The following is a 26,230-nucleotide window of genomic DNA, read 5'->3' on the forward strand; positions in this document are numbered from 1 at the left end:
TAGAGACCTCGTCTCTACAATAAATCAAAAAATTAGCTGGGCATGGTGGCTCACACCTGCAGGAAGGCTGAGGCAGAAGAATTGCCTGAGTCCAGCAGGTAGAGGCTGCAGTGGCCGTGAGCATGCCACTGGACTCCAGCCTTGGCGACAGAGTGACACTCCAACTCAAAAAAATAAAAAAGTAAATGAAAAAAGTTACTAGGTGAGATGCCAAACTGATTAACATTCTATAGGGCAAACTACCCATAATGCCTTTAGGGTTAATGTCTCTTCAAGGCCATACAAGAACAGCACCTTATCAATTTCTGAAGGTTAACGTTACAGAACTGTAAACTCTGTACTTTTATCAGTAGTGGGTTGTTAGTCAAATATATTGTGACAACAGTTATATTCTCAAGAGTATCAGATGAAGGTCAAGTGGGTCTATTAGAAAAACTCTAGCATAATATGAAAAAACAGATCATTTTTTTTTTTTTAAGTTTGGGATACACTTTTCTTTTTTCTTTTTTTTGAATTAGAGTCTCACTCTATCACTCAGGCTGGAGTGTAGTGGCACGATCATAGCTTACTACAATCTTGAGCTCCTGGGCTCAAGTGATACTTCCACCTCAGTCTCTTCAGTAGCTGAGACTACTGGCTTGTGCCACCATACCCAGTTAATTTTTTTGATTTTTTTTTTTTTTTGTAGAGATGAGGTCTTGCCATGTTGCCTAGGCTGGTTTCAAACTCCTGGACTCAGTCTTCCCAAGCTTCTCTAAGTGCTAGGACTACAAGGCATGAGCCACATACAGACTGTGGGAATAAGGGCAGTTTAATTGATTCAGAGCAGCTGGATTTTTCCCAAACTGCAGGTTGAAACTCATTAATGGGATGGTGTGTTGGGAAATAAATAGTGCATTGCAACCAGCATTTTTAGAAAAATAAAATAGAGAATATAAAAGTGTATCAAACATAACAAGATCAAATATCAGTTTTGTGTTTTTGTGTGGGGGGGAGGGTATAAAATGCAGTTTGTTTGTTTCTTTCTTTCAAGGGAGAAGAAATTTATTTATTTATTTATTTATTTATTGCTTTGAGTTGGGGTCGTCACCCAGGCTGGAGGGCAGGCCATCACAGCCTTGACCTTATGGGCTCAGGCAGTCCTCCCGTCTCAGCCACCCAAGTAGCTGGGACTACAAGCACGCACCACCACATCCGGCTAATTTTTTGAATTTTTGTAGAGATGAGGTCTCACTATGTTGCCCAGGCTGGCCTTGAACTCCTGGGCTTAAGCAATCCTTTCACCTCATCCTCCCAAAGTGCTGGAATTATAAGCATAAGCCACCGCATCTGGCCTAAAATGCAGTTTTGAATATGGGTAATAGTATAAAGCTTGAAAAATGCCCACTTAATTTAAGACTCACCCCAAGGACTGCAAAGAGAACTGTGCAAAACACAACTGCTTAGAGAATGATGATTTAAGTTAGGGTTTTGTCCTTAAGGAAGAAGCTGGGGAATGGCTGCTGGGTAGACAACCAACAGAGTGGGCTATAACAGGAGATTGCAAAGTAGTACTGGATCTTAATATTCTCACATGCAAAACCCACAAATTAAGATAAATGCTTACACAATCTTGGCTGCTCAGTGACTTTATTTTTTTTTAATTTTAGTTGGAGTCTCACTCTGTTGCCCAGATTGGAGTGCAGTGGCCGCTACCGGCCACCGCAGCCTCAACCTGCTGGGCTCCAGTGATCCTTCCGCCTCAGCCTTCCAAGTAGCTGGAACTACAGGCGCGCGCTACTACACCTGGCTAATTTTTTGATTTATTGTAGAGATGAGGTCTCGCCAAGTTGCCCAGGCTGGTCTCGAACCCACGGGCTTAGGCAATCCACTCATCTCAGTCTCCCAAAGTGCGGGATTAAAGGCTGAGCCACCGAGCCCGGCTTTGCTGAATGACTTGAAATGATCCAACACTGTTTAATTATTTCTTTTTTCTTTTTTTTTTAGTTGGATTGAGTGTGACTCCGTCGCCCAGGCTGCAGTGCAGTGGCACACTCAAGGCCACCCCAGCGGCAAACTGCTGGGCTCTGGTGAAGCTTCTGCCTCAGCCTTCCAAGTAGCTGGAACTACAAGCGCAGGCTACCACATCCAGCTAATTTTTGATTTATTGTAGAGATGAGGTCTCGCCAAGTTGCCTGAACTGGTCTCAAACCCATGGGCTAAGGCAATTCACTCACCTTGGCCTCCCAAAGTGCTGGGATTACAGGCTGAGCCATTCTGCCCGGCCGAACGTGAATTTTCTTTTCTTTTCTTTTCTTTTCTTTTCTTTCTTTCTTTCTTTCTTTCTTTCTTTCTTTCTTTCTTTCTTTCTTTCTTTCTTTCTTTCTTTCTCTTTTTCTTTCTCTCTCTTTCTTTCTCTCTCTCTCTCTCTCTTTTTTGTTTGATTCACTCTGTGCCCAGGCTGGAGTGCAGTGGCACGCTCATGGCCACCACGGCCTCGACCTGCTGGGCTCAGGCAATCCTTCCACCTCAGCCTTCTAAGTAGTTGAAACTACAGGTGTACACAGCCATGCCTGGCTAAGTTTTTTTTTTTTTTTTAGTTGGAGTCTCACTGCCAGCCAGGTCGAGGTGCAGTAACATGCTCATGGCCACTGTAGCCTCAACCTGCTGGGCACAGGTGACCCTTCTGCCTCAGCCTTCCAAGTAGCTGGAACCACAGGCATGCACCACCATGCCCGGTTAATTTTTTGATTTATTATAGAGATGAGGTTTTGCCAAGTTACCCAGGCTGGTCTCGAAACCCTGGGCTCAGGCAATTCTCCTGTCTCTGCCTCCCAAAGTGCTGGGATTACAGGCATGAGCCCCCGTACCCAGCCTATGAACATGAATTTTCTCAGCCTCAATTCCAAATTCCCAGGAAAGTATCTGATGAATCAAATGTAGCAGATGCTCCAGATGCCCTCTAGTCCCATCTGCTGGGCCCATCTCTGACTTCAGCTGCCGCTGTAGTGGTCAGTTCCTGTGAGCCCTAATGGCTTCTCACTCCAAAGCCCAGCCTCAGTATTTGTCTCAAAATTTTTCCTAAGGCCTTCATAGCTCATAACTTGCACATAAATGTGACAGGCACATGAGAGGACACAGTGCAGACTTGGCAGATGGCCTCAGTCAAGGCAATCGAGTATAGTAAGAGCTGAGATTAGACTTTCTGCCTGAGGAAAAAGAAAAGACAGTTTTAATTTCTACTGGCCTTAGTGTGCTGTGAGGATATAAAAGCAGATACTGAGGGAAAACAGAGCCAAAGGAGATGAAGGGAAAGACTGAGAGACAGGGAGAGAATGATTCTCATTTCCCATTGTAGCCTGGCTTACCACCCCCCCCCGCCCTTTTTTAAAAGCAGGATTTATTAAGAGGACAGAAAAGTTCCCAGAGCAGGAGGGGACTTGAGGGGGTTGCCCTATCTCTCCATTTTGGAGGACATTGCTCACCTCTATGCTTATTTCATCTGTTTTCCTGTCCCCAAGCCCAGACTTATGGGAAGATAAGAGAGACCAACCCCATGCATGAGGGACAAGAGGAATGTGAGAAGCAAAGTTCTCAATTCAGGACTCATTAAGGTAAAAAGAGGACATCAATCTAGTGACTCACATGCTTCACTCAACATTGAATAAGCACTAAGAATATTGTAGGTGGCTGGGTGCGGTGGCTCACGCTCATAAACCCAGCACTTTGGGAGGCTGAGAAGAGAGGATTGTGTGAGCCCCCAGGTTCGAGACCAGCCTGGGTAACATGGCGAGACCTCGTCTCTACAATAAATCAAAAAATTAGCTGGGGTGGTGGCGCTTGCCTGTAGTTCCAGCTACTTGGAAGACTGAGGCGGAAGGATCACCTGAGCCCAGTAGGTAGAGGTTGCGGGGGCCGGGAGTGTGCCACTGCCCTCCAGCCTGGGTGACAGAGTGAGACTCCAACTCAAAAAAAAAAAAAAGAATATTGTAGGCTATTGGTGTTCAAAGTATGGAACAGGGATAATCTGTGTCAGAATTCAGAATTCCCTCAGGTGTGGCCAGGAATCCACATTTTAAACTAGCTCTGTAGGTGATTCGGATTCACACTAAGATCCGAGAACCACGCTGTTCTGGGCACTGTTAGGTGCTAGAACCTAACACAGAACAAAGTAGACGTGGTCCCTACTTCCTAGTATATTTATATGTGTAGGGGTGGGGGACAGCTTATTACAATGAGGTGACGTTGGTGCTAAAATAGAAGCAGGGGGATCAATAACAGGTGCGCTTAATTCAGACTGAGAAGAGTATTAAAGCTGAACCTTGGAGAAAGAATCTATAGCTCTGGAGAGAAGTCTGTACTGCAGAGATATAAAAGAGTTGTCAAACTGTGGAGAATAAGTGCAGCTATGGCCGTGAACGAATGGCCAGGGAAAGGGTGTAGAGCGAGAACTGGGCTAAAGGACAGAATTGTGAAAGACCCCAAACCACCCCCACTCTCCATCCCCAAGATATCATCCGCCCTCGCCTTCGCCGTTCCTTTCGCCGGCCCCTAAAGCGTCAGAGAGACCCTCGGCGGAGCTACGCCAGAGCCCAGGTTCGCGGGGCCGCGCACGCCCACCGACCGACTCGCCTCGGTACAACCCTCCGGCTCGCAGCCGGGCAGGGCAAGAGGGGCGGGGCTCGGCTCTGCCTGGACGCTTCCCCGGCTGTCCGGAGACTGCGCGAGGAGCGCCCGCCCTGCGTGATGACGTCACCGCGCCCGCGCGCCGCGGGAGGAGTGGGCGCCGTGGGCCGGCAGGCGCTGAGGCTCCGGTAACCCGGTCAGGGCGGGGGAGAGGAAGGGGTGGAGCAGGGAGCCCTCCAAGGTGCGGGTTCGCAGTCCCGACCCGGAGCGGGAGCCCCGAGGACCTCAGCACTGGCCGCTTCTCCCAGCAGGCTACGCCCGGCCTGGCGATGGAGTTTCCGGACCTCGGGGCTCACTGTTCCGAGCCGAGCTGTCAGCGCCTGGGGGAGGGGCGGAGCACGCGGGGGGCGGGGCCGAGGGGCATGGAACTGCAGGTGGGGCGAGAAGGGTGGGCTCCTGGGTTGGAAGAGCCAGGGAAGTACCTGGCTCGATATTGGGGGCGGTGGCTGAGGGGGCGTGGCTAGGAGATAGTGGACTAGGGAAGAGGCGCGGTGTATTGTAAATAGGGAGGTGTTTTCTGTCCCGGGTGGAAGGCTTGCGTGAAAGGGGAAGACGTCGAGGTCCCGCTGGACCTGCAATCCGACCAACTCCTTGCAGATTTTTTGCCGCTCAAGTGCGATGCCTGCTCGGGCGTCTTTTGCGCAGACCATGTGTCCTACGCCCAGCATCACTGTGAATCTGCTTACCAAAAGGTGAGGGGCCGACGCTGAGGGTGAGAGCAGGCGGATACAAGACTTGTGCAGAATCCCCCATATCTGTCTTATGTTTCCTCTCCGTTTTGTCTTTCTGAAGCTCATTGTGTTTTCTTGAGTGTTTGTGAGGGTCATATTCAAGTTCTTTCATAATCCCCAGAGATTTGTTGGACTGGGAGCGGGCCACACTGACCCTTGCCTCTTGACTGTAGGATATCCAGGTACCTGTGTGCCCCCTCTGTAATGTGCCTGTGCCTGTGGCTAGAGGGGAGCCCCCTGACCGCGCTGTAGGAGAGCACATTGACAGAGACTGTCGCTCAGATCCAGCACAACAAAAACGTAAGGTAAGCAGTGGAGGGTCAGCCATAACCCGGCTGGGACTACGGATGCCTGAAAACCTAAGCAACTAATTCTTGTGGTGGGGTTGGAGATGGTAATGAGTCTCAGCAGAGACAAACCTTCCCACTTCACCTCAGATCTTCACCAATAAGTGTGAGCGCTCTGGCTGCCGGCAGCGGGAAATGATGAAACTAACCTGCCAGCGCTGTGGCCGAAACTTTTGCATCAAGCACCGTCACCCGCTGGACCATGATTGCTCTGGGGAGGGGGACCCAACCAGCCGGGCAGGGTAATTGCAACTGAGTCTTCTACTTGCCTTTGGGACCATCTTATCCTTTTGGAACTGATTTAATCTCTGTCATTACAAACTGGGATACTTCAACCCCATCCTTGCTAGCTAGGGAGTCTTTAAGCTTTTTCAAGTGCGTGTTTTTCCAGTTTGGAGGAATTCCCCTCCTAACTTGCGGTAAGGCTTATTCTTGGAGGCATGCCAAGACTGTCTCTTCCCTACAGAGTTGCTGCCATCTCCAGAGCACAAGGCCTGGCTTCTACAAGCACCATCCCTAGCCCAAGTCGGACCTTGCCTTCCTGTACCTCTCCCAGCAGGTAGGCCTGCCCGTGTCTCTTCTCCGTTTTCCCTTCACATTTCTGACTTCAACCTCTTAAATGTCTGCCATAGAGCCACAACCCAGTCTCCATCCCGGACAGCCCCTTCAGTGATTGCCTTGCAGAATGGCCTGGTGAGTTGGGCAGAGGTTGAATGGACAAAAACAAAAACAAAGAGGGCAAAGTCCAAGGAAACTGGTCTTCTCCCTTTGCAGAGTGAGGATGAAGCTCTGCAACGAGCCCTGGAAATGTCCCTGGCAGAGACCAAACCACAGGTTCCAAGGTACCTATTCTCTGGTGAAAGACTGGGCAAGGGCTCAGTTTGGAGGAAGGTAGGAGGGGCCGCTCTGACCCAATGCAAGGTAACTGCTGGCAATTGGGTCAAAATGAAGATGAACTATATAATCTTTGACAAGTTTTTTGACTCATCTCCTCTATAAAATGGGGTAATATTAATGCCCACCTTATAGAGTTACCATGAAGATTAAGATTGTACCCAGAAGTGCTCAGCACTGTGATGCTTAGCACAGATCAGATATTCACATTTTAGCCATTACTGTCATCCAACTGAAGCTGTCCTTCCCAGTTCTCAGGAGGAGGAAGACCTGGCTTTAGCACAAGCGCTATCAGCCAGTGAGGCAGAATACCAACAGCAGCAGGTATGAGAATGGGGTAAAGATGGGGTCCTGTGCTGGAAGAGAGCAAGAAGTTGGGGGCAGGTGTTCTTCTAAGTGGTGGAGAGATTTAGAATGGTGGTTACCAGCCAGGTGCAGTGGCTCACACCTGTGGTCCCAGCACTTTGGGAGGTAGAGGAGAGAGGACTGCCTGAGTCCAGGGGTTCGAGACCAGCCCGGGCAACTTGGCGAGACCTCGTCTCTACAATAAATCAAAAATTTAGCTGGGTGTGGTGGTGCATGCCTGTGGTTCCAGCTACTTGGAAGGCTGAGGCAGAAGGATCACCTGAGCCCTGCAGGTCAAGTTGCTGTGGCCATCAGCATGCCACTGCACTCCAGTCTGGGTGACAGTGAGACTCTGACTCAAAAAAAAAAAAATGACTCCAGCCCATGCTGAACTTTGAAATATGGGCTATCCCCTCGTTTCCTTGACTTCACACCGTCTTCCCTCTTTCCCTTCTCCTTGCTCTAGGCCCAGAGCCGTAGCCTGAAGCCATCCAACTGCAGCCTGTGCTAGGGCCCTGGTTTGGGGAGGGAGGCTCAGCTGAGGACTGTGGCCCTCACACCTCCAGGGCACACAAGGAGAGGAGGCCCAGAGCAGCCTGGAGCACAGAGATAAGCAGGAATGATGTGGAGGTCGCTTCCAGAGAGCCTATGGAAGGCCTTGCTAGCACTCCAGCTGCATGGGAGAGAGTGGCTAACAACTGTTCCCTGGTTGGGCCCTTGATGGATGCTGGCCAGGCCCTACTCTCAGCCCCCTTCATCATGTCATCCCCCTTACAACAGGGCTACCCCCACGTACAGTGGGTAGGGAGGGGCCTGGAAAAAAATAAAGGATCTTGTCAGTCCATAAGACATCTAAGTGGTATGTTCCTTTCTCCTCTCCAGTCTTAAGCAGAAAATCTTATCATGAGTGCTCATATGACTTAAGGATAGAAGCCCACTGCAGTACCCCATGCCACAAAACCAGAGTGATCCCTGTGTAGTCCATACTTTTATTTCCCCAAAAAGTGCTTTTCTGAAGCCCTTTCCCTCACTATAGCTAGCACCAAACTCCAAGATGAATAAAAGAACACATCTCTTATTCCCCTGAGTTAGCCTTTGAGAAGGAAGTGGCCACAACTTCTGTCACCGTGTCACAGCCTGGGGCTTAGTGTCTTCAGAGACTTCTTCCTGTCCCCGCTGCTGCAGCTGCCACATGTCAGCATACACTCCCCCTCGGGACAACAGAGCCTCATGCCTAGGGCGAGGAATGAAAATGTGAGCCCCAACCATCTGTTTTACCACAAGGGTCGTTGCCACCAGCCCACAGAGAGAACAGCGAATGGGCAAGGAAGGTCCCCTCCTTTCTGGACCCCCTGATTCAGAGGCCCTGCTCTATTCATTCTGCATGTTTCTTACCGTCCTCTCTCCACAATGCAGCCATCCTTGATGACAAGGATCTGGTCAGCATTTACCACAGTTGAGAGCCTGAGAAGCCAGAGGTCAGTTACCTACCTCTCCACCCAAAGTGGGCCCATACTGCCAGCCGCCCCGGTCCTATAGTCCTGTACCTGTGTGCCACTACGATGGTGGTACGGTTGGCACAAACTTTGGCCAAAGAAGCCTGGATGGCTCTTTCATTAGATGTATCCAGCGCTGATGTTGCCTACAGAGAGGGTCCAGGTAAAACTGCCCCTGCTGTCCAAAACCCCCAATGGAAGAAGGATGCAGGCTGCCAGCTCAGGAATACAAAAGAACACTGGGCTTGAGAACTATAAAGTGTTTTTGTGAAACATGGATTCGTGGTATCTTTTCTATGAGGTAAACAGTGCCCAGCAGAATGGCTTGGGCACACATAGGGTAGGAGCCGTCCGGAGACTCACCTCATCCAGCAGAATGATATCTGGACCCTTGAGGATGGTGCGGGCGATGGCAACACGCTGCTTCTCCCCGCCACTCAGCTTCAGTCCCCGCTCGCCCACCTGTGTCTCATACCCTGTGGATATTGCCCACCACCCTCAAGTCACACATAAGAAAAATAGCTTCTATGACCAGATAGGCAAGGAAGGGAAGGAACAGGGGTCAGAGGGGCTAACAGGCATACACTGGGCAGGGGAGGAGACTCTATGCAGAGGAACCTCACCTTCAGGGAAAGCCATAATGGCATCATGGATGCCTGCAGCCTGAGCAGCAGCCTCTAACTCACTGTTCCCAGCTGTGACACGGCCATAGCGGATATTGTTGGCAATGGTGTCATTAAAAAGGACAGTATCTTGGGGCACGACTCCGATGTGAGACCGGAGGGAGATCTGGGTCACCTGGAGCCAAAAGACCACATGTCCAGCCCTGTGAGATCCCCTCTGAGACTGGGAGGGAGGCTGGGCTGGTGAAAGCATATGGGATAAGAGGCCCTGGATAAGAATCCCACCATCACCACTCCAAATCTAGCAATGTGGGCAAATCAGTCAACTTCTCTGAGTGTGTTTCCCCATCTATAAAAAAATAAAAAAATAGGCTGATCTCAGTGGCTCAGCCTGTAATCCCAGTGCTTTGGGAGGCCAAGGCAAGTGGATTGCCTAAGCCCGTGGGTTCAAGATCAGTCCGGGCAACTTGGCAAGACATTGTCACTACAATAAATAAAAAATTAGCTAGGCCTGGTAGTGTGCGCCTGTAGTTCCAGCTACTTGGAAGGCTGAGGCAGAAGCATCGCTCAAGCCCAGCAGGTCAACACTGGGGTGGTCATAGGCGTGTGTGCCACTGCATTCTAGCCTGGGTGACAGAGTGAGACTCCAACTCAAAAATAAAAATAAAAAATAAAAAAAGCTTTCTCTACCTGCTTCACCAGATTGCTACAGAAGATCTTTGTACTTTGTATGGCGTCATACAAATCACTCACAGGACTACTTTACTTATGTGACAGTAGGTTATATGGTGCTAGGAAGATCCAAGCTTTTTGCAGGGGTGACATCTCTTTATACTGTCTCCGGACGCCCATCCCTTACCATTTGTCCATACAGTGATCCCTAAATTACAGTCTTCTCCCAAGCAACATTACCTGTGAAATGTCCTGCCCATCTATTCGGATGCAACCAGAGTTGATGTCATAGAAGCGAAATAGCAGGCGTAAAATTGTGCTCTTCCCTGCCCCAGATGGGCCCACCTGTTGCATTGGAAACAGAAGGAGAAAATTCTCAGGCACACTGACTTCTAAGGCACCCCCTCCCAGAGGCCACCAATATCCATGGAGACTGCAATATTCTATCCTGTCACCCATTATGACAGCACTTTGACTCCCCACCCTGGGTCACATGCACCACGAATGAGCACTGAGTGAGGGAGACAGCACTGAGCGAGGGAAGCTTGAGGAATCTGGACCAAGTGGTTGGGTCTTCTCTTACCAGAGCCAGTGTCTGTCCAGGCATCACGGTGAAGGACACGTCCTGCAGTGTCTCCCGCCTGCAAGGAAGGGTGGGAATGGTCAGCAGGCCCCTTCCATCATGAAAGCTGCTACCAGGCCCTCTCCCTCCCCTGTCCAGGTTCCCTTCCCAAGAAGTGGTGGGCTGAAAAGCAGGGATTCAGAGCAGATGAGGACCAGGAAGGCAGTGTGCAAATGGACAATGGGAATGGAAAGAAGGCAAAAGGAAGGGCTCACCCATCAGCATAGCTGAAGTGGACATTCTCAAACTCAATTCGGCCCTTCTGAAAGTGAAGGGGCCCTGCTCCAGGAAGGTCCTTCACCTGGAAGAGTGCCACCCATGTGTGCTTCTGCCATCAGCCTAGTGTTCTCCTCCCTCCCCAAGCCCTACTCCTCTCTCTTCCCTCACTTCTGTCTCCTCTTTCAGCAGGTCAAACATATTCTCCATGTCGATGAAGTTGGTCTGGATCATCCTGCAAGAAGGGTGCTGGCTGTAGCTTCTCTGAGCAGCCGGGAAATAGCAATGCATCCCGAACAGGTGAGGGCCAGGGCTCAGGTTACCTGTAGTAAGTGCCAAACCAGTTGAGGGGCATGTACAGCTGGATGATATAGGTGCCAAAGAGCACAAAGTCCCCGACCTGTGGAGATCCAGAGAAGCAGACCACATCACAAGAGGCTTGCAGGCTGCTCTTCCTGTCACCCTGCCCATTTCCCATCTGAGCTTGAGGCCCAGACATAGGCCCCAGGCCCCTCTTCCCTGTCCTCCATGCTCTTGTCCATGATCGTGCCTCACCTGTAGCTTCTGTTCACTGACAAAATATGCGCAAAGCAGGGAGCCAGCAAGGAGCCCGAGTCCAATCACCAGATTCTGAGTCTGATTTAGTAAAACCAGGGAAGCGCTGGACTTCCACTCCAAACCCTGAGGGCAATGACACAGGAGGGAGAATGTCCCATATTCACTGACCATCACCAAATCCAACCTGGGCCCAGGTACCTTCAACCCTACTGCCTGGGTTTTACTCTTGGCGCTGGCAATTCCACCAGGCCAGCTCACTGAGGTCTCAAACCAGCATCCTCACCTGATATTTGATGATGGCCTCTCGATAGCGTTCCACTTCATAATGCTCAGCATTGTAATACTTCACCTGATGAATTCAAACTGCCATTGTTCAACATGAATGTAGCACACAGCACTCAGATCATTCCTTTCAGATTCCCAATCATTCCTTCCAGATTCCCAATCCCTCCTTCCAGATTTCAGATATCACACAGGAACATCACACCCCCAACTCCTCGTCAGCCCCTGTGGTCCCAGCCACTGTCCTCCACAGCCACTGTCCTCCACATCTCTGAGCCTCACACCATAGCCACCGAGGCCTCTGTTACCGTCTCAAAGTTTAGCAGAGAGTCCACTGCTCGTGCTCGGGTAGCATTCTCCTGTGTGTTCATAGCACGGCGAAACTTGGTTCTCCACTCAGTGACCACAATGGTCAGGACTGGAGAGTGATAGGAGGAGAAGGAGGGAGAACAGGACATCACCCCCAATAGTAGAGACCAAATGTGAATGCCTGCTACCTGCCACACATAATAAACTTGCACTAGAGCCAGGGACCCAGATTCTAGAGGGAAAGAGTCTTGAGCTCACAGAAGGAAAGAGCTGTGTCCAAGGCATCTCTGTCACCTGCACAAGGCTTCATGTGCAGAAAATGCTTTTGGTAAAAAAAAATGAAGGCAAGCTGTATCTTGTTACACAAATGAGGTTTCTCTTTGACCTGCATGCACAGTGGGGGCCTTAATATGACAAGAATGCCCTTCCCAAGCCCTCTACCTAGGCTGAGGCTGAGCTAAGGTTCAACTTGATAGAAGAGACACACCCATCACATCAGGAGCAGCAGGAGCCCATTCAAGCCCACCAATCTACAGCCTCCTGAAAGTGGGTCACGTGAGAGGGGGCAGAGCTAGTGCCCAAAGGAGTCCCTGGATAGTTCAGGGAGATGATACCACCCAGCAGCACTCACTGAGGTAAAGACTCATGCACAGGAACACAATGAGGCCAAACCAGGCGTTGAAGAACATGCTGAAGTAGATGATGCCAATGATGATGTCAGCCAGTGTAGGGATGATGTTGAACACCAGATAGCTAGGAAAGCAAATTGAGTGACAAAAAAGGTTTGGAGGCACAGACCCAGCGATCCTACCTCTAGGTGATTCAGCATAGTATTTTGTTTTTAAGAGCAACAAACTGGAACCAGTCTAAATGTATTCCAATCTCAAAGGAGGGTGGCTAAATCAACCAGAACATGCCCTAACTACAAAATTCTCTGTATCAATTACAACATATGAGGGAGATCTTCATGCATGGGAGAAAATATACCTTCATAATATTATGTTAATAAAACAACTCTGAGAATGACATCTATGTCATATAACATTTGTTTTAGGAAACACCTCCACACTACCCATTGGCTCTGTGAGTCTGCACATAGAGTATGTATGTAAAAATGCAAAAAAGCAGAACTCAACAAAGTAAACAGAGTGGGAGCTCTGGAGAAGTGAGTGCAGTCAAAGAGATTTGCTCTCTGAGTTATCATAAGAACACACATATGATAATCCTACAACTTAAAAAAAACACCAAGGTGGGAGGGGCAGCTCCTCAGGTTGGGTCTGTTCTCCTGACAGCCTTCTATCTCTACTTCTCCAGCCCCACCCCTCCACATGCCCTTTGCACCAGGTGGCACCTGAGCAGCCCTGTGACACTGGCCGTGCCCCGGTCCACGATCCGCAGCACCTCCCCTGTGCGGCGCCCCAGGTGCCAGCGCAGTGAGAGCTCATGCAGGTGGGAGAAGAGGCGCAGCTCCACCTGTCGAGACGTGAACTGCTGTACCCGGATCCACAGGAATGTGCGCAGGTTGCTCACGAAGCCTGGGGGGAGCCAGGGGAAGCCTCAGTAGGGCTTGGGGGCTGAGGGACATAAGCCCAGCACCAGGATGTCTGAGAACACAAACAGGGCTGAGGGAGGATGTTCTGACAGATAGAATGGTGAGGGAGTGCCTATGGGAGGGACCTATACCAAGCAGGGTGAGCACAGTGTCCCTCATACCTGTACTGCCAGTGCCACCGCCCTGGAGGAACTTGAGGAAGACATAGGTGGTAACAGTCCAGGCCAGGGAACTCCAAGGAGCCTTCTCAGTCAGCAAGTTCACTATGGAGAAAACGAGTCCATTTTGGCACTTATGGCACCCAGGTCTCTCTTCAGGTGAAATTGCTCTAGGCACCAGCCATAGACTCTTTCAGATCACCCAGCTCCCAACTGTGCCACCTCCCTAGGTAAGGACTGCCCCAGGCACCAGCATGCTGACTGGCACTCCTCCTACTCACCAATGTCTCTATAGAAGATGGGTACCAACACATTGAGTGCCCGGTCCAAACCCATGAGCCCCAGGCAGGTGAGCACCACCAGCTGCAGAACTGGACTTCCCCGAGGCCACAGGTAGCCACTCAGTAGGCGGAGCTTTCTGCCAAGGTCTCGCCAGGTAGATTGTGGGTCTGCTGACTGAAGTTAGGATGGTGAAACACACAGGGGAAGGGGAGCTCAGAAAGCAAAGCTAGTGCAGTAGAAACGTATGGGGCTTCCAGGGAAAACATATGGGGCTACAACTCCCAGGGAGCTCATATACCAGATGTGATCAGAAAAACTAATAGGTCAACAACTGAGATGTGAAAAGGAATCTATTCATTATGGGGAGAAGGAATGATGACAGGAAACAAAACGCAGACTCCAGGATTCAGAAACTGAAGTGTGTGTACCTGGCTCCTTTCTACATCTTGTTCCTCTTCACAGACCTGCAAGGCATAGGACTGGGGCTGAAGCCCAGGGGCCCAGAGACCCAGAACAAATAGCCCTGCAGAGGCCACGTACCGCAGCACCCACAAGCTAAACTGAACCTAGGATGAAACATATGTGGGAGAGAATTACCGAGAGCTAAAATTCCATTGTGTTACTACTGAAAACAGGGCTGGGGACTGGTGTAGGGAACACACCCAGGTTCTCCTTATGCCCAGCACTTACAGGCTTTAAAAAAAAAAACACACACACAATGACTCAGCACAGACACACCCCACCAGCTGGCTAACAGCTCCAGCCTGCATCAGCCCCTCCCTTCTCTTTTCGCTTAGAGGTATCCCAAAACATGGAACCGGTATGAACAGGCATGCAGTCTTCTTCCCAATCCCTGCCATCAACGGCTTCCCCTCACCCTACAAGGTTCCTCACCTGCTGGCCCAAGTCCGCCCTTGCCCACCACCACTGTGGGCTATTCCAAGACACTAGGGCCAAGTTCTCAACTGCAAACGCCATAGTCCAGAGGAGTAGGAGACCCGGGCTGTGCCTGAACTTGATCCAGATGCCCATCGCTAGACGCTGCCGTGCCTGGTTCCGTTCCACCACGAGTAGCCACAGGCCACAGGCGCTGGCCAGACTCTCCAGTACGGATGCCAGCAGTAGGTAGCTTGGCAGCGGGGCGCCCTGGGCAGTGCCCACCCGGCCAGCTAAGGCGGCCAGGGGCAGCGCCACCTGAAGTGTGGCCAGAAGCAGCTGCAGCACGTAGGGAGCGACGCGAGGGTTAGACCCCCAAGACAGCGAGTCAGTGCCAGCGGGCCGCTCCCGACGCCTGCAGGGAAGAGCCGGCACCAGGGCCAGAGCCCCCACGACCATCAGCGTCGAGGGCACGAGTGTGAAGAAGAAGCAAGGACTCAGGCCATCCTGCACCCAGGCCGGACTCACAGGCCCTTCGGCCTCGCAGTAGTTGCCCACAGTCACCATGGCAATGCGTGGACGCAGACCGCGGCTGCGGGCACCGCGGAACCGAAGAACAGGATCAGCTACTCTGGGAAGGTCCCGGATACCGGGATGTCTCGGGTCATGGCGCCGCCGGGGTCGCTGGCGGGGACGCACGTGGACCCTGCCTCACCGCCCACTCGCCTTGCGCACGCGTCGCCGCCGCGCACTCACGCCGGGCACGTACGCCGTCTCGGGCCGTCCCCGCCGGCTCGCGGCCCGGGACCCTACTGCCCGCCGCAGGCACTCAGGAACGTTGTGTTGGGTTTACGCCGCTCTTTACGGCAGCAGCCCCGCCCACCAGGCCGTCCCCAGAGTCCCATTGGTCAAATGTCTCAAAGGGGCGGGGACAATGGTGCAATTGACAAAGACAAATTAGAGGGGCAGAGTCAGCTTGGTCACGTGCCTAGGGCGGGAAAGCTGGCCGCATGTCCAGCTGGAGACGACCTCCACGGAACCCTGGGGTCGGAAACAACCCTTCTACCAGACGACTAGCTTGTTATAGCCAAGCGACGGCATAGGTCTACTCTCTTCCAGACCCCTCCTCGGTCCCCAGGCACCTGGGGGTATCACTCGCACCCCATGCCTCTTGTTTCCAGGATCCTAGCCACACAAAACAAGCCGCGACCTGGTCAAAGTCCCTTCTTTATTAAGGGTCATCAAGCTGCACACGGTCCCCACTCCACTCGGCTGTGAGTTCCGGCAGCGCAGTTCACCACTCTCCCAAAACGGGCCAGAGCTGGGTGAGGAGTGGGCCAGAGGGTAGGAGCCGAGTCCCAGCATGCAATGCGGCAGCTCGAAGCCTAGGGCGAGGCCATCGTAGTTCCACTCCCCTCCAGGGGACAGCAAGATGCGGGCCAGGGCTCTCTTGCTGGGACACAAACAGCAGAGGCCACACTCCAGCCCTGTCTGTCCCACGTGCGGTGGTGGTGGTGGGGGGGGGGGGGATACAGTGAGCAGCAATAGGGGCCCAGGAAGGCCTCAGTCTCCCAAGGGCCCATCCTAAAAGTTGGGAGAGGGCAGCAAAGAACTTCTATCCTGCTGCTGCAATTTAGAAACCTTCCTTCTTAGTGTTAAAAGATACTGTGAGGGGAGCTGGGAGCTAGGGCCTCCACCCCAATGCAAAGCAAAAGCAGAACAGAAGGGGAGCAAGCAAACAGAACGGGAGCAAGCAGCACACACATGCCAGTGATGTGCAGGAAGCAGAAGAGAGGTGAGCTGGCTGCAGCACTGGGCGAGAACTGGGGTGAGGTAAGGGCCACAGCCTGAGCTGCTCATCTATTCAGGGTGCAGGTGTAGGCTGCAGGGATTGAGGGTTCAGACCCAACCTCCCCACTCCACAGTTGGCACAGGTTCTCCCTGCTTGGCAGCTTCTGTGGTGGGCAGCCCTCTGGAAACTTGCAGGGGTAGGTGCAAGGGTGGCAGTACTGGGGCTGGGCTGGGGACCAGTTTCTAGCACCACACTCTGAGCCAAGAGGGTCCTGGGGATGAGAGATGAGACTAGAGTCCTGTGTGCCCCTGGTTCCTAGGCCCAAAACTCCTAGGCCTGTGGCAAGCCCAGTGTTGGCACCTCCCTTGGCCAGGCACAGACACACAAACACCACACACGTGGAGCCAGGCAACACTCAGAGGAGCCCTTCCATGGCGGGCAGATGGGATGGCAGGGCAGCGGTGGCCTCCATCCTGGGGCATAGGGTCTCTTCTTAGCCTTGTCTATACCTGTGGAGAGAAAATAGCTAATAATGGAAATAGTCTTCAGCTATCTGCTTGCCCCATACAAGCCTGGAGATAAAGGAAAGTTTGATTCTTGGGAAGGTAAGCAAATGAAAAATCAAGCTCTAGCTGGCACAGTGGCTCACACCTGTAATCTCAGCACTCGGGGAAGATGAAGCAGGGGGATAGGGCAACATAGCAAGACCTTGTCTCTACAAAAAAAAATCAAAAAACTAGCCAGGCGTGGTGGTACATGCCTGTAGTCCCAGCTACTTGGAGAGCTGAGGCGAAAGGATCACCTGAGCCCAGAAAGCCGAGGCTGCAGTGAGCTGTGATTATGCCACTGCACTCCAGCCTGAGTGACAGAGTGAAATCCCAACTCAAAAAAAAAAAAAAAATCAAGCCCGGGACTTCAGAGCAGTTGAGGGAAGAATGGGAGGGATTTTGGAGGGAGAGTGCACTGCATGGGAGCTTCCTTCACATGAAAAGCTGTTACCTCAGCCTGGAAGTTACTACTTCTGGCAGGTGTTCTCAGACCCTGGAGCCCTTACCTTGTGCACCTGAGGGGGAAGCTCATCCTCTGAGCCCTCCTCTGGCACGGGCTCAGGGTGCCTTGATGCTGACTGCCCATCTTCAGCCCACCCTCCAAGAGGCAGCCGAGAGAAGTGGGAGGGAGGCCGGGGTACCGTGCCAGGATCTAGAAAGACAAGTAAAAGTAAGTATACTCTTTGAACACAAAGAGTATTCAAAGAGTACTCTCTAGGGGATAAAGAGGTCAGAGGGCCTGGTCCCTCTAACCTCTTTTTCCCCTAGAGAAGTCCTAAAAGCTCCACCCTTCCCTGTAGGCCGTTTCCTCCTAAACTCCCACTAGATACCTGTGATGCCCCCGTAGCGCCTCTGGAAGCCCCCATGCAGGGCGGTGGTCTCAGGCGCTCCAGGCCTGGGTGCTGCACAGGGATAGCTGGCAGAGCGAGGTATAGGTTGGGAGCCCCGGGTGCCCTCTCCTCCCTCTTCAGGGGCGCTTTCCCCACTTTCATCGCTCTCCCGGCGGTGCCACACATGCCTCTCCGGTTCAGCCTGGGCCTGCTGCTTGTGGAGCTGGAGAGGTGGGGGGCTCGTTAGTGGGGGACAGAAGGATGTCCATCTGGAACAGCCTCCAACGTGGATCAGCCAGTTCCCACTTTATCTCCTCACCCAGAATCCTGGACCCAGAGCACCTATCGTGTTAACAGTATGGAACATGCACCCGATGCCTCACAGGTTACATTCCCAGCAGATCCCTGGAAGAAACCTGTGCACAGGTTGTAATGGCCCTCATCTGAGTCAGGAACAAACTGGATTTAATGCCAGGCATTCCTTTAGGGGCTGGGAATACAGTAGTGAATAAAGTAGACAAAAATGCCAGCCCTTTCAAGGCTTATATACTGGTGGGGAAATAGACGATAAATAAATAGAGAAAAAATAAAGTATGCCAGATGGTGCTAAATGCTAGGGAGAAAAATAAAACAGGAATATTCAGGAGGGTGGGCAAGGGATGCTTTAAGTGAGAGGGATCACAGAAAGTCTCAGGGAAAAGGTAGCTATAGAGACCTGAAAAAGCAGGAGGGGGCCATCTGGACAGCTCAGGGAACTAGATTCTAGGTAGGGAAACTACAAGTATGTGAAGGCCTTGGATGAGAGCGTGCTTGGCTAAAAATGATATTAAGGCATATAGGGGAAAGGAGATTGCAGAGCAGGCAAATGGCAGACAAGGGACTGGAACCTAGGTTTTGCTCCTCCACATCTAAAACCCTCTTTTCAGTTGCCCACTCACCTGGTGCATATAGAGGGCATGCAGGCTCATCTCGGTGGATGCGTATTCTGACAGCACCAGGCTCTGCAGCTGGCCTTCCCACACACTGCTCCCGGAGCTGGCTGTCCTGGCATCCACCCTGTCCATCCCAGCACACATAGACAGCAGCTGTCATTTCTGAGATGCACACAAGTCATTGGGGGCTACTATGCCTTCCCATCTCGGCCCACCTTACTCACCCAGAACCTGTCATGGTGCTGGGAGCTCGGCCTGTGGGGGCCTGCCCAGGTTGCAGAGGAGAGAAGGAACGCAGGGCAGAGGCGACTTCAGCCCTGTGCCTGGAGCCCTGCAGGTCTCTGGGTAGTGGGGGGCCCCGGCAAGATGAGCCAGCTACCACATTTGCAATAAGGCTCAGTGGCTATGAAAGAAAGGGGTGGGTAGAATTCTTGGGGCAGGAGACAGGCCTCCAGGTCCCCTAGTATTCTGTGCCTCAGGACCCAAAAGCACATACTGAACCTACAGAACGAAACCTTCCACCCTATGCCTGGTCCTCAACTCCCAGCTCCTGGAGAACTCTGCCCATCAACTCCAGACCCCAGGAACATACCTCAGACTCAGATTGTAAGGACTGGATAGATGTAAAGAGGGCATTTTCAGGGAGCAGGCCCCCTTGGGCCAGGCCAGCAGCTGCTCCATCCCGCTGAACCTGCTCCTTGAGGAAGCCTAGGAAGGCTGTGCTTTCACGTGGTGGCTGCCAGCCAGGGTTGGTGATGGCAAAGTGCATGAGTGACAACTCTGTTTTCCCATCCTCAGCTTGCTGGTACACTGAGGCCTCTGTCTGCCCAGCAGATAGCCACTGCACAAGGGAGACCGGAGTAAGCAGGGCCATCCTTTTATAGGAGCCCTTCCTGTACCTTTCCTGTTGAGGGAAGGCCTTGCCCTTGGAAGACAGAGACTGCAATGCGTTGTCATATTTTGTTCAGGGACCCCAGTGCCCACCCCAGGAGTGGCCACATGCTGGGCCAGTTGCTTGTGTTGTACCTTTCTCGGGGAGCTTGGCCAAGGGTGCAAACTGAGTTGCAATCAAGCCCAGGCTTCCAAGCATTAAGTCCCTGGTACAGGGCAGCCTTTCAGTAACTTGTTGGCTCAGAAGAGTGCCTTTTTGTAGTTTGCCCAAAGATACTGTATGTGCCAGTATCGTCCCTGGCCACCTGCCCCCCTTGTCTCCCAGTACCTGAGGGTGACCATGCTGACGAACATCCATCTGAGCAAAGGAGCAGGTATCTCCAACACCAACAACCTCCACGGTGAAATTGCGGAAGAAGTCTATAATCTCCAGGGCCCGTGGGCGCAGGCAGAAGATGAGGATGAGAGGCGTGACAATGGGGCTCAGCAACTCCTCCAAGATGAACACCTAGAAGGGAGGGGACCGAGGTCACAAGACAGCAGCGGGGAGCCCAGCCCTCACCACCGAGCTACCAGTCAGTCTCTAGCAGGCCCTAACTCCAACTCCACTCACTGCCTTGTACTGGAAGAGCTGGGCAAACTCGTCCCGGGTCTGCGAGCGGTGGGCATTACCCTGCCAGTGGTCAGGCATGTAGTGGATGTGAGCGAGGATCACGCGGAGCAGCTGCTCAGGGCAAAACACCATGTGCTGGTCCGGGATAAAGGACCTAGGGGAATCACGGTCATGGTGAGATGTAAGCCTTTCCAGGAATGCTAGTCTGCATGTTCCCGCCTGTTGCCCTGGCCCACCTGCACACGGTCACGGTGACCCCCAAGAGTGTGACGGTTGTGAGGACATGTTCCACAGCCAACACATCTTCATCATAGATGGTAAGAGCAATGAGCACAGCCAGGATGGAGCCAGCAAAGAAGGCTCCGTTCTTGGCCAGCAGTGTCAACAGAGGTGACAAGAAGCAATTCATGTACTTGGAGGCGGGCTTGTAGCCGCGGTTGAGGCGGGACTGCAGCTCGTGCTCCAGCTCGTTGAAATGGCGGAGGTAGCAGCGGCCATAGAGTGACCAGCAGCGTGCTCCCAGAGCCCCTGGCTCCCGCTTCAGCACCTCGGCGTAGCTGAAGAAGGCATAGAGGATTTGCCAGATGAGGATGAGGGGGCACAGCAGGAAGTTAGCGATGCCAATCCACAGGATGCGGTTGCTGAGGCGCTGGGCCAGCTCTAGCCGTTGCCCACCACGTTTGTACTCAGCCTTGAGGCTCCACTCATTGAGAAACAGAGAGCCAGGTCCCCAGAAGAGGATCAGCTCAAAGTTGTACTTGAGGCCACGGGTGAAGAAGACGGCCTCCCCAAGGCCAGGCAGGCGAAAGCGCAGAGGCAGGAGAGATTTGTTAACCAGTGCCACCATGTAGTTCTGGAAACGGAGGATGCGGTGGTAGATGTCCAGCTCTGTCAGCTCACGTTTGTGGATGCAGATCTGGTGTTCTTTCTGGGTCTGCACTATCCGGGCCTGCACTTCCTGCCACGTGCAATATGGAAGAGCAGACTGCAGGATGGGGTAGGGGAGAGACAAAGTATGGAAGGTGAGGTTGTTGCCTTGACTCTTGCCTTATGTTATTTGTGAGGCCAGGAGTCATGTGCTCAGCTGAGTGGAGCCTTTAAGCAGATGCTCCCTGATCTGCCAATGACAGATAAGGATGCCTGATACCCAGAGATACACCCATCCCTCCCCCATTGTCTTAGGCTGTGACTAACTGCCCAACTTCCCAGTCTCACCATGGGGATGCGCAGAGCGTGCAGGTAGAAGGAGTGGATTTCCCAGTAGCAGCAAATGTTATAGATGAACTTGATAAGCCGGTGAATCCAGAAGACACCAGCAATGACCAGGATGGTGATAAGGGAACCATTTTCCTGAATCCTGGTAGGGAAAAAGAAAGGGAGGGGGAGTTGCCCTTGAGGAAGGAGTCTTTGTAGACACGTGGCCATCCTTAAGGGTTTGCTAAGCTGAGCCCAAATCTGTGCTCTTGGGTTGGAGTTGCTGCCTCATACTCTACTCCATTCTCCACCTGCTAGCAGAACCACAGCCTCCGGTGTCCTCTGACTTGCAGCCTTTACCTGGCACTACAGACTGGGGCAGGCAAAAAGGCGTCTGGCAGAGTGACCTTGACAGGTTCAGTAGGGTGAAGACTGTGGTTCACCATCTTGTTGGCAAATAGGATGTCGTAGTCCACACAGCTGACCAGGAAGGTGGTGAAGGCAACCACAAAGAGGAACTGCCTGGGGAAGTAGGGAAAAGGGATAGAGTCTGAAGTCAGAGACGCGCCAGTGAAACAAAGTGGGAAAAGAGAAGAGTCAGAACAAGACTGAGGAAATGGAAGCAGATGAAGAACTTCCAAGGGGCTCTCTCTACTGCTCTGCCCCCTAGGACATTCTCAGGCCCAAATCAGCTCCAGTTCTTTGCTCTTAGCCTCAGGTGCCACAGAATCAGCCTGGTTTCCTCATTTCATGGTAGTAGTCTCTGCCACCACCACTGGATTCTTTCAAAGGTTTTATGATTTTGGTCATGGGTCTCCAGTCCCTGATTTCCTTTTGAGATAATAGTGTTAGAAGCCCTTAGGAGACTTGAGGCTGGGTGCAGTGGCTTACACCTATAATCCTAGCACTTTGGGAGGCCAAGGCAGAAGGATCGCTTGAGCCCAGGAGTTCAGGCCGAGCCTAGGCAACATAGTGAGACCTTGTCTCTACAAAAAATTTAAAAATTAGTCAGGCATGGTGGTGTGCACCTGTAGTCCCAGCTACCTGGGAGAAGGATCGCTTGAGTCTAGGAATTTTGGAGGCTGAAATGAGTTGTGATTGTGCCACTGAACTCCAACCTAGACAACAGAGTAAGACCCTGACTCAAAAAAGAAAAAAAAGAAGGAAGAAGAAGCAGCAGTGGCCGCCCTTAAGGGACTTGAGCTCTTTTCTTATTGAAGGAGGGCTTCCAACCCCTTCCCTTTGGCATTGCCATATGGCTTCTCTCTCCCAGAAGGCTCTCCACCTAGCAGCAGGACTAAGGTGCAACCAAGGCAGAACAGAGACTTTTCTCAAACAAGTGGCTGGCAACTCTGTGACCTCCTGACTGAACCATGTATATTCTATTAGAGCTCTGAGGACCAAGGCTTGAGTTCTCTTCATAGAAGAGATATGACTTGGAAAGTTTTCTTATAAGAAAGGCGAAGTTGGGTCATGCATGGTGGCTGACACCTGTAATCCCAGCACTTTAGGAGGCGGTAGCAGGAGGATTGTTGAGCCCAGGAGTTTGAGAGCAGCTTGGGCAACAAAACAAGATTTCATCTTGGAAAAAAAAAAAAGTTTTTTAATTAGCTGGGTAAGACAGTGAGTACCTGTAGTCCTAGCTATTCGGGAGGCTGATGCAGGAGGATTGCTTGAGCCCAGGAATTGGAGGCTGCAGTGAGCCGTAATTGTGCCACTACACTCCAGGCTGGGCAACAGGGTGAGATCCTGACTCGGAAAATAAAACAACAACAACAACAACAACAAAATAAAGGTGAAGCTGTAAGTTTTGGTGCCACAGTTAGTCTCTGAACTATAAAGGTTTGCAGAATTTTAAGACTGGGACTGAGTTGCATCGGCAGGTGAGGCCAGGGGTGGGCACAAGGAGAGGGAAAGTCTGAGATGCATTCCTTCACCACATCATCTGTCCTTTCTTATACTTACATGAGCTCAAAGATCTCCCCGATGAGCATACACGTGAAGCCATTCTTCTGGTGTAGATTATAAACGTGTACTTGTTAAGAAAAAGTCGTTGGTAGAAACAAGAGTTAAGATCACAGACTTTGGTGTCACACACCTGCCCTTAAGTCCTGGCTCTGTGACTTCCTAGCTATGTGACTTTGGTCAAGTTACTTAACCTCTCTAAGCTTTTGTTCATAGTGGTAAATTAGGAATTATAATAACTCCTGCCTCATAGGATTATTAGGTCTGAGACAATGCATGTAAAGTATTTAACACTGAGCTGACACAGAATGAGTCCAAAGACTCATTATTACAATTGTTAACATTCCATCAAAAAGGAGGGTCCTTTTATAAGTAACCTTGGAAAGGTTACTTATAAATTAACACCACAAAGTGCATATAGCTCTCAGTAAATGTGAGTTACCTTTTTTTTGAGTTGGAATTTCACTATTTTGTCCAGGCTGGAGTGCAGTGGCACGCTCATGGCCACCACAGCCTCGACCTGTTGGCCTCAGGCAATCCTTCTGCCTCAGCTTTCCAAGTAGCTAGAATCACAGGCGTACGCCACCACGCCTGGCTAATTTTCTGATTTATTGTGGAGACGAGGTCTCAACAAGTTGCCCGGGCTGGTCTTGAACCCCTGGACTCAGGCAATCCTCTTGCCTCTGCCTCCGAAAGTGCTGGAATTACAGGTGTGAGCCACCATGCCTGGCCACTATTAAAGATCATTATTTCACCAGCCTCTTTCGGCTGCAAGATGAGCACTATTCCCTTTCCAGGGGAACTTCCCTACCCCAACTTTCTACTAGGGGCATGGCTTAGACAGGAGCCTTTAGGTCCCAGAGCGCCACACAAAGACACAAAGGATATTCGAGAGAAGAAGAGGTCAAGGTTTTCGATGTGGTGCCAAGGTGCTGTGGGCACAGGAACAGAGATGTGAGAGCCCTGAAGGAACACAAGCCCCTTGCTCCCTCAGTATTCTTCTACTAATGCCCACCCTTCTTCTCCCAGCTCTGGCTGTCACGTCCAAGAACTCACACTTGCTCCCCTCAGCGACATGCACCAACAGGTCCTCCTCCCCGGGGGGTGAATCACTGTAGGAGGCCTCTAGGCGCTGGTACTCAGTGTCAAACTGCGCCATCACCACCGCCCCCTGTCCGCCTTGTCCACCTGCAGTTATGAGTAAGAAGAGACCCTGGTTCAGTCCCAGGTGCTGCTTGCCTGCTGCTCTGTCTACTAGGCCAGAAGGAGTAAGAAAGAATCTTTGGGCTTTGTCTTTACTACCAGCTCCCTTGGCTCAAAGGCAGAGGAGTTATGCAGGGATTGGGAGGTCTTAACTCTGATCAGTCTGAGTATCTACTGATGCCTTCTTGGCCTGAGTCAGAATCTGCCTCATTGAGGGAGGGGAGGTGTTTCATCTTCTATTCAATAGAGAGAAGGTCCCTCCCCGACCCCTCCTGGGAGCCCTGGTCTCCCAAGAAACTAGCAGTTTGGAAGCACTTTGTAAACAAAGGTTTGACATAAGCACATGTCCCTACCAGCTCCATGGACAGGGTCAGCTCCACTCCAGCCCTGGATGTCCTGGCTCTGCAACTGCTGGAGGAGAAAGTGTCAGGCCCCAGAGAGCAAGGAATAGGGATAGGAACCCAACCCTGCCACCCACCCATGCCCCACAAAAAAGAGGTCAACATGGGGCAGGGAGGCTGCAGTGGGCAAGAGGCAGTCTTCCAGTCCAGGACTATGAGCACTGCCTCTGGCTGCTATTCAGGGCCACTCATCCAACTCTAGGGTCCCAAGAAGTAATTTACTGACTGACCCCAAGAAGACTGAGTCGGTACAGGCCTGAGGCCAGACAGCCCCTCTGGACGGTTTCGCCATTGCCCCACTTCAGCCTCAAAAATGAAACATAACTCTTAGGGTCCACATAATCCCCAAAAGGAGTCTTTTCTGAAGAGGACCTTTCTGGTCAACACCTTCCCCTGCTTCTCTAGCACCAAAGACCCAGCAAGTTGTCATAGCTCCTGGTTGGGAAATCCTGACTAGATCAGTGTAGACCCCAGTTTCTGGGTGAATTTGTGGGTTCCCTAGATTCTAGGAGCAGGGTATGGTTGAGGTGGTACCCAGCGCAGACCCTCGGGGCCGTACATCTCGGCCCAGTCTGGCCCTGGTGAAATTCTCTAGGCTAGTGAGAGCCCTCCCCCTCAGGGAAGTCACCACTCACCAGGTCAGTGTGGTCCTAGGGCCCATGGAACCCCGGTTGGCTGGGCCTGGGCTCAGGGTTTCCTGCGCATGTTGGGAGGGTCGAGCCAGTCCTACAGCTGATACCCCGGGTGGACTGGATGGCCTTCCACACCCAGCCACCGCGACCGGAGCACAGCGCGCCCCAGGGCCGCCCGGCCCCAGACCAAGGGCTCGGCTCCCAACAGCGGACAACCTCGCGCGCGGCCCCGTAGCTCAGGCGCGCACCCGCTCGCGCGTGCCCGCTATCAAAACATTCCGGCAGCGCGCCCCCGCCCAGCCCGCGGCGCCCCTTCCCCGTTACCCGCCACGAGCTCACTTAGGGCTCCGCGGGCACCCCTGGCCAGGTCCGATGCGGACCTGGAATTCCAACAACTAGTCTCGAGTCTCACCTTAGGAACGACGACCCCGGTGATTCCAGGGGTTCTGCCGGCTCGGCTCAGCTCGACCCGACCCAGAGCGCTAGGCCCGGCGTCTGCCACTCACTGTCACCCGCAGACAGCCTGGCCAATGATCATGGGGGGTGGAGACACAACGGCCAATTCCCGGCTCCGGGGGCGGGACTAAAGCCCCGAGGTGGG

General features: G+C 52.2%; 4 protein-coding genes across 8 annotated transcripts in view; 1 reads left to right on the forward strand and 3 right to left on the reverse strand.

The window, feature by feature from the left end:
• Positions 1-2,781: 2,781 nt before the first annotated feature.
• Positions 2,782-26,230, reverse strand: part of GLB1L (galactosidase beta 1 like) — a 40,727-nt gene continuing 17,278 nt past the window's right edge. Inside the window, exon 18 of the mRNA XM_008058869.2 lies at positions 2,782-2,854. The gene's annotated coding sequence lies outside the window, so the exon portion shown is untranslated. The remainder of the gene's footprint in view (positions 2,855-26,230) is intronic.
• ZFAND2B (zinc finger AN1-type containing 2B) lies at positions 4,919-7,833 on the forward strand. 3 transcript variants are annotated; one of them, XM_021712789.1, is made up of 9 exons: positions 4,935-4,987; positions 5,261-5,357; positions 5,570-5,701; positions 5,834-5,985; positions 6,210-6,302; positions 6,376-6,436; positions 6,518-6,585; positions 6,889-6,961; positions 7,449-7,833. In XM_021712789.1, the coding sequence occupies exons 1-9, from the start codon at positions 4,935-4,937 to the stop codon at positions 7,491-7,493; spliced, it is 774 nt and encodes a 257-aa protein (XP_021568464.1). In that variant the 3' UTR covers positions 7,494-7,833. The 3 variants fall into 3 exon arrangements, with proteins under 3 accessions (XP_021568465.1, XP_021568464.1, XP_021568466.1); XM_021712790.1 differs by lacking the exon at positions 7,449-7,833 and having other exon boundaries at positions 4,919-4,989; positions 5,263-5,357; positions 6,889-7,081; XM_021712791.1 differs by lacking the exon at positions 5,570-5,701.
• Positions 7,954-15,350, reverse strand: ABCB6 (ATP binding cassette subfamily B member 6 (Langereis blood group)). Its single transcript, XM_008058876.2, has 19 exons — positions 14,647-15,350; positions 14,181-14,318; positions 13,752-13,926; positions 13,474-13,575; positions 13,112-13,295; positions 12,392-12,513; positions 11,760-11,869; positions 11,453-11,518; positions 11,167-11,292; positions 10,935-11,011; positions 10,783-10,846; positions 10,611-10,696; positions 10,357-10,414; positions 10,014-10,118; positions 9,102-9,276; positions 8,842-8,954; positions 8,530-8,624; positions 8,378-8,446; positions 7,954-8,216 (listed from the first exon to the last, which is right to left on the reverse strand). Exons 1-19 carry the CDS (start codon positions 15,193-15,195, stop codon positions 8,105-8,107), a joined length of 2,526 nt encoding a protein of 841 aa, XP_008057067.1. The 5' UTR covers positions 15,196-15,350; the 3' UTR covers positions 7,954-8,104.
• On the reverse strand, positions 15,837-26,214 carry ATG9A (autophagy related 9A). Of its 3 annotated transcripts, none has more exons than XM_008058873.1 (16): positions 26,042-26,185; positions 24,950-25,007; positions 24,450-24,581; positions 24,282-24,325; positions 23,394-23,458; positions 21,789-21,950; positions 21,450-21,591; positions 20,471-21,219; positions 20,235-20,388; positions 19,950-20,129; positions 19,323-19,571; positions 18,955-19,133; positions 18,737-18,854; positions 17,799-18,021; positions 17,475-17,620; positions 15,837-16,929 (listed from the first exon to the last, which is right to left on the reverse strand). In XM_008058873.1, exons 3-16 carry the CDS (start codon positions 24,550-24,552, stop codon positions 16,924-16,926), a joined length of 2,520 nt encoding a protein of 839 aa, XP_008057064.1. In that variant the 5' UTR covers positions 24,553-24,581; positions 24,950-25,007; positions 26,042-26,185; the 3' UTR covers positions 15,837-16,923. The 3 variants fall into 3 exon arrangements, with proteins under 3 accessions (XP_008057064.1, XP_021568456.1, XP_021568457.1); XM_021712781.1 differs by lacking the exon at positions 26,042-26,185 and adding an exon at positions 25,532-25,852; XM_021712782.1 differs by lacking the exon at positions 24,950-25,007 and having other exon boundaries at positions 26,042-26,214.

Source organism: Carlito syrichta, unplaced genomic scaffold (genome assembly GCF_000164805.1).
Source record: "Carlito syrichta isolate Samal-C Ts95f unplaced genomic scaffold, Tarsius_syrichta-2.0.1 Scaffold303646, whole genome shotgun sequence".
NCBI classification, from domain to species: Eukaryota; Metazoa; Chordata; class Mammalia; order Primates; family Tarsiidae; genus Carlito; species Carlito syrichta.

What these genes read in the sequence shown, in the direction of transcription:
- ZFAND2B (XM_021712789.1), top strand. Translation starts at nt 4,935, where the DNA reads ATGGAGTTTCCGGACCTCGGGGCTCACTGTTCCGAGCCGAGCTGTCAG. An exon ending in GTGAATCTGCTTACCAAAAG is followed by an intron (nt 5,358 to 5,569) that starts GTGAGGGGCCGA and finishes TCTTGACTGTAG; the next exon opens with GATATCCAGGTACCTGTGTG. An exon ending in TTGCCTTGCAGAATGGCCTG is followed by an intron (nt 6,437 to 6,517) that starts GTGAGTTGGGCA and finishes CTCCCTTTGCAG; the next exon opens with AGTGAGGATGAAGCTCTGCA.
- ABCB6 (XM_008058876.2), bottom strand. Translation starts at nt 15,195, where the DNA reads ATGGTGACTGTGGGCAACTACTGCGAGGCCGAAGGGCCTGTGAGTCCG. An exon ending in GGGCGGACTTGGGCCAGCAG is followed by an intron (nt 14,319 to 14,646) that starts GTGAGGAACCTT and finishes GTTTCATCCTAG; the next exon opens with GTTCAGTTTAGCTTGTGGGT. An exon ending in CACTTCAGCTATGCTGATGG is followed by an intron (nt 10,415 to 10,610) that starts GTGAGCCCTTCC and finishes CCTTCCTTGCAG; the next exon opens with GCGGGAGACACTGCAGGACG.
- ATG9A (XM_021712781.1), bottom strand. Translation starts at nt 25,558, where the DNA reads ATGTACGGCCCCGAGGGTCTGCGCTGG. An exon ending in TGACCCTGTCCATGGAGCTG is followed by an intron (nt 24,582 to 24,949) that starts GTAGGGACATGT and finishes TCATAACTGCAG; the next exon opens with GTGGACAAGGCGGACAGGGG. An exon ending in GCGCTACGGGGGCATCACAG is followed by an intron (nt 17,621 to 17,798) that starts GTATCTAGTGGG and finishes TTGTCTTTCTAG; the next exon opens with ATCCTGGCACGGTACCCCGG.